General features: G+C 33.8%; 1 protein-coding gene across 2 annotated transcripts in view; it reads right to left on the bottom strand.

Annotated features, from left to right (window-relative positions):
• The window catches only part of LOC109850332 (DNA-directed RNA polymerase I subunit RPA12-like), an 8,923-nt gene continuing 4,039 nt past the window's right edge, over window positions 265-5,148 (bottom strand). For both annotated transcript variants that reach the window (XM_020420334.1, XM_020420335.1), the window contains exons 3-6: window positions 3,853-3,893; window positions 695-775; window positions 554-610; window positions 265-478 (exon numbers count right to left, since the gene is read on the bottom strand). In XM_020420334.1, the coding sequence (XP_020275923.1) occupies window positions 401-478; window positions 554-610; window positions 695-775; window positions 3,853-3,893 (257 nt within the window). In that variant the 3' untranslated portion in view covers window positions 265-400. The remainder of the gene's footprint in view (window positions 479-553; window positions 611-694; window positions 776-3,852; window positions 3,894-5,148) is intronic.

Raw genomic sequence — 5,148 nt, 5'->3', positions numbered from 1 at the left:
CCGGGGAAACTCTTTAAGCTATCAAAGTAAGGTGAATGTATTCCCTACCTTTCCTTCTCCTTTGCTCACCCCAATCCAAATAGACCCTTAAGCTCAGAACATCTGAGGAAGTATCGCCGCAAGCACCACCTCCATGTTTTTCCTCGTACTTCATCATCTTCCCATTATCTCTCCCGCTTTTATTCATCACGTGACTTCGATATTGACATACTCCCCTCCTACGGAGGGAAGACGGAACACTTCCACCTGAGCAAATCAGTCACATACAGTGCAAAAAATCTCCCAACTTAAACCTCAGATAATTTTTACAGATTACTGATACATTCCCCCAATAAAAGAGGTTGCAACAAAAATGTGCAAAGTCCATACATTCTCAAGCAGATAACGCAAAATAGGTTGCCTAGGTATTGACAGAATATTTGTGCCCACATTTTGGGCACTCATAGAAGACCGTTTGTCCTTCATCAGCTGATCGTAGCTACAAAATAAACACATAAGAGCAACTAATTGCATTTTGAGTTATCAGTAAAAGAAGGATTATTGCTAAAAGTACCTGCTTAGTGTAGTACTCAAGCTCAGGATGCTGGCACTGAGGACAGGCTTCATTCACCTGTCATCAATAATAGGCAAAATGAGCATATTTTCCATGATTTCTCTGTAAAGTTCAGAACAAATATATTGTGGCAATACTTACGACTGCTCTTTGCACATCTTCATCAACTTCAACCGTTTCAAGAACCACAAAGGGCTCAAGCTTCAGCTCTCTCCTTATATCCTGAAAAGGAACCAAAATTTTCTACAGCCGAATAGACGGTATCATTCTCATTATAAACAAGTAATGGATTTCTCTTTGGTGTCATCCCAAGATTTGACAGTGAAGGACAACAAATTTGATCCAAGTCCAAGGAAAAGATGCCTTTAATTTTTCTGGAATTACGGCACCAACTTTTTATTTACTTTGTACTTGGAATATGAGTAGAAGTAAATTTTGAATTTTAGACAATTATCCGGACATGAGCTAATCATGACAAGGCACAACTATTCACCAATCGACTATGAACTAAAATTCTGTTCCACAAAATTTTCAGGTCGGATATGCATTGAAAGTGGTGGTAGACCAGATCTTGACCAGAACATAGGATAGGTAAGGTATGGGTTTAAGAAAAAGGACAACAATCAGGAACCGACCGAGACTGTTTTTAATCTGTATCCCACATGAACCAAGAAGAATTACATGATTACACATTGTATGCGTGAAAATAAAGGAAATTTAAAACACAGAAGATAATTACAGTTGACTAGAAATATTCTTACTTACTCCAAATAGGAAAACCATGTAGCTTTTGCATCAAAATTTTCCAAACCGAACATTGAAAATCCATTGTTAATACGTTTTCCACCATAAAATTGCAAAGAAAACCAAATAATGAAATGACAGTTAGATCTCCTGCAACAAATGTTGTTTTTGTAGCAAACCAAGCAACCCCTTAAATCTCAATCTTCTATCATCATGATAAACCCAATCTAAATCTTTATTTTATATTTAAAAAAGTTGTTTTTAACAACTTCTAGAAACCTAAATTTTGTTCGTAACACTCATTTCTAAATTCACTTATATAGTTAAACCAAATGTTTATGATTTACATAAAAAAAATCTGAATTCTTTCAATGCTCATCGTTAACTTCCATGTCAGATTAGATGTATAGTCACTTTTTATAATACCCAATAATAATTCAATGGAGAACCAAAACCACATATGTAATCACGTACACCATGAGCTAGGATAGGTTTAATCTGCATAATGGTATCATTTACTCTTTCATGTCTGAACCCAAAAACTCATTAGTACTAAGAAGCCACCCCAACCTAAAACCACCCAAACGCGAAGCCTTCTGAGTAGAATTTGGATTGCTTTTTTTTATCTGATTCTTCTTAGGATGCAGGTACAAGTACAAAAATCTACCAAACTAATACCAGCTCTAGTGATAGCATTTCACCAAAATCTCATGTCATAGCAAAACACATGAAACTAATACAAGATGTTTTGTTTCTCCGAGAATTCCACAATTTAAGTAGAAACTCTATTAAGAAATCCGTCATTCGACCAAAATTCTTGCTGCAAAGTTCTTTCTCATTATTTTTTGCTCCTACTCTGGCCATGTTCAATCCACCTTGCTGACTGTAAAAATATAGGTCAGTTTTCTTGCACAGCTACCATGCATACCAATAGTCACTCACGAAAATGCTGGACATCTGTCAATATATTCTGAACCGCACTTAGGTCAAGAATATAACTTACTTTTTTTTAACCTCAGTTAACTGTCCACCTCTGTTCACGTCTTTTGGCTCTATCCACGTGTTGTATATTATAGAGAGTTTGAAGAGAAAAAGACTAGTTTGGAATTAGTGAATGACTTATATCATCTCTTCTTTAAGAGATTATTTTGAACCATCGAAAAATAGTTTGTGATGAGAAATTGTACAAAAAACTGGTTTGTTAGGATTACATTCATCATGTAACAATTTCATGGTCTCCCCTCAAATACTCTTGAACTCTATCAATGCCTCAAGATACAGTAGTGCAGGAATTGGATTTAGACAAGGCCGATCAACCAATTGATATGTGTCTCACTAAATGATAGGGACAACATAAATCAAAAGGAACTACAGGAACATTTGTGAAGAAGAATGGATTGCTACACCTTGCATGTTAATATTTTCAATATCCGGTCAATATTTCATCTATCATGAAGGTAATTTGTTGTATTGGAAAAAAATAGAGCAAGAATATCCCACTATTTTATGCAGGCATAATGGAGTTGATCTTAGTCCCTAGCTTTTTTTTTCATGACTTTATCAACTAAGCACTAGTTCAGGAGCGGATCCACGGGTCACGTGACCCCAATTTGATCAAGGAGGCTCAAGAACCAAATCCCACCTAGAAGCCACCAGTCTATGAGACACCGTAATAAGTAATAACAAACTACATGATCCTCACTTATAAACCCATGGCCCACAGGAGCCTATCAGAGTTTCCAACTTCCCACCCAACAAAAAAAATATAGAAAATTTCACAAAACCACTCCTAAGTTTTGGGGGCTCCCTTAAGTTTTAAAATGTCATAGAACTCTCCGTAAGTTTTATGGTCCTCCAAAAACCCCACTTCAACTTCAATGTTTTCAAAAAAAAAAACTTTTCTTAAAGTGTAAACCACAATTTTCATTAACAAAAATATCTTTTTTGCATAATTTTAACCGCCCACGTTAGAATTGTGGTTAACAGAGTTAGGTTTTTTTTTTTTTTTTTTTTTTTTTTTTTTTTTTTTTTTTTTTTTTTTTTTTTTTTTTTTTTTTTTTTTTTTTTTTTTTGAGTTTGAAGTTGACGGGGAGATTTCTGAGAACCCCAAAAGGTAAGGAGGGCATTTGTGATGGTTTGAAAGTTAAGGGGTGTTAACCAAGAAATGCTCAAACTCAAGGCGGTTTTTTTTAATACATTTATCCACTAAAAAACTTACCTTGCAATTTAAGTTCATAACTTGAGAACCCCCTATTAATGATTTGTATTGAAAAAGATGTGTTTTTTAATGTTACTAAATGATGCGATTATGTACTTTTTTTCAAAATATGAAAACTCGTCAAATGCAGTTGTAATTTTTTTTTAGTTATTAGTTATATAGTGACACCACTTTCCAAAAATCCTAGATCCTTCACTGCACTAGTTCATAAAGTTTTGGAAAATAATCATCAATACATCCATTCATGTCATGAAACCTAACATTGGTGCACACATATAAATGTGAACAAGAAAAGGTAAAAATGGTGACAACAGGGTGAACAGGACTGAATACATACCTCAGCAGTGATTGCATAACGTGTTTCTCTTCCTTCAATCTCTGTATAAACATAAACAACTTAGAATTTCACCAAGAGGAAAGTATGTCGTAATATTCTTGGAACTATAATGACACATTACTTAGTAACACCAGGATAAGTTTGTCTTCCATTTTTTTTGTGCTTAATACTCCAAATAGATTAAAAAAACTATGTATATATTAACTAGGATTAGTGAACTCATGTAGGAAAATCAAAAAATTGTGATCCAAGAAAGAAGGAAAATAAAAGAATTAAGATAAGCAACGACACTGAAAAAAATCCAAAACATGGGATCCATTAATCAATGAAACCCCATTAATATGAAATTAAATTCTAAGCTTACTTCAGATTTTAACAACTCTTATAGACATAATTAGACAGGAAAGCAGTATTTACTTGAAATTGTTGTGGGAAGTCATCTTATGACTTAAAATAGTTCTAGAGACAATGAAACTCTAAAAGCCGATTCCAAGACTAGCCATAGGAATCTAGAATCTAAAAGGAAATGGAAGATGGTAGATTTTTTTCTATACAACTATAGAAAACAAAATCACATGGTTAGAGCCTCAAAGGCATTACCATGGCCACAAACATACACATTTTTTCTTATTTAAGGAAGAATAGTGCAAAAAAAAAAACCATTCATGTTTTTAACAACCAGGAAATATAGCTATTTAAATGTGAACATTAAACCTATCAAAGTGGCTATTTAATAATAATTGCTCACTTTGAGCACCCTACCTATCTTTTTGGATGAAACTTTGTCAAACATTGAATTGTCAGTTAGTCACTGAAGTGCGGTTTTAATAAGATGATGGTGTTCAATTCTCTTAATTTTTGCTTAAGCAAAGATGCAACCATTGGATTAATAGTTCCAAGTGTCCGTATAAGATGAAATGTCCTATAAATCCATGAACAATCAAAATTTCCTCGTCATTCCTGTTAAAAGCATATTCTTTGAGAGTAATGCACAAATCATGGCATCCCAAATAGATAATAAATATCACAGTCAAGGATCATTATTAACAATAATTAAAGGTCAAATTTGAAGGTAGCACTCTTTACAAGAACAACAATAAAGCGTTCACCCTAAACAATAAAGCCTACATGAATTCCTTCTGCTCTATCAAGGATTATCCCTCCACATTTGGATTCACTACATGAATTATTTGACTTAAGAGTCAATACATATACAGATATAAATGAGATCGGTTGGCTTAAAATTTAATAGGGTCAGATCAAATTTGTCATTTACATTTCAAACTTGAGTTTTCA

Source organism: Asparagus officinalis, chromosome 7 (genome assembly GCF_001876935.1).
Source record: "Asparagus officinalis chromosome 7, Aspof.V1, whole genome shotgun sequence".
NCBI lineage: Eukaryota > Viridiplantae > Streptophyta > Magnoliopsida > Asparagales > Asparagaceae > Asparagus > Asparagus officinalis.
This window is presented reverse-complemented; position numbering and strand designations above follow the sequence as displayed.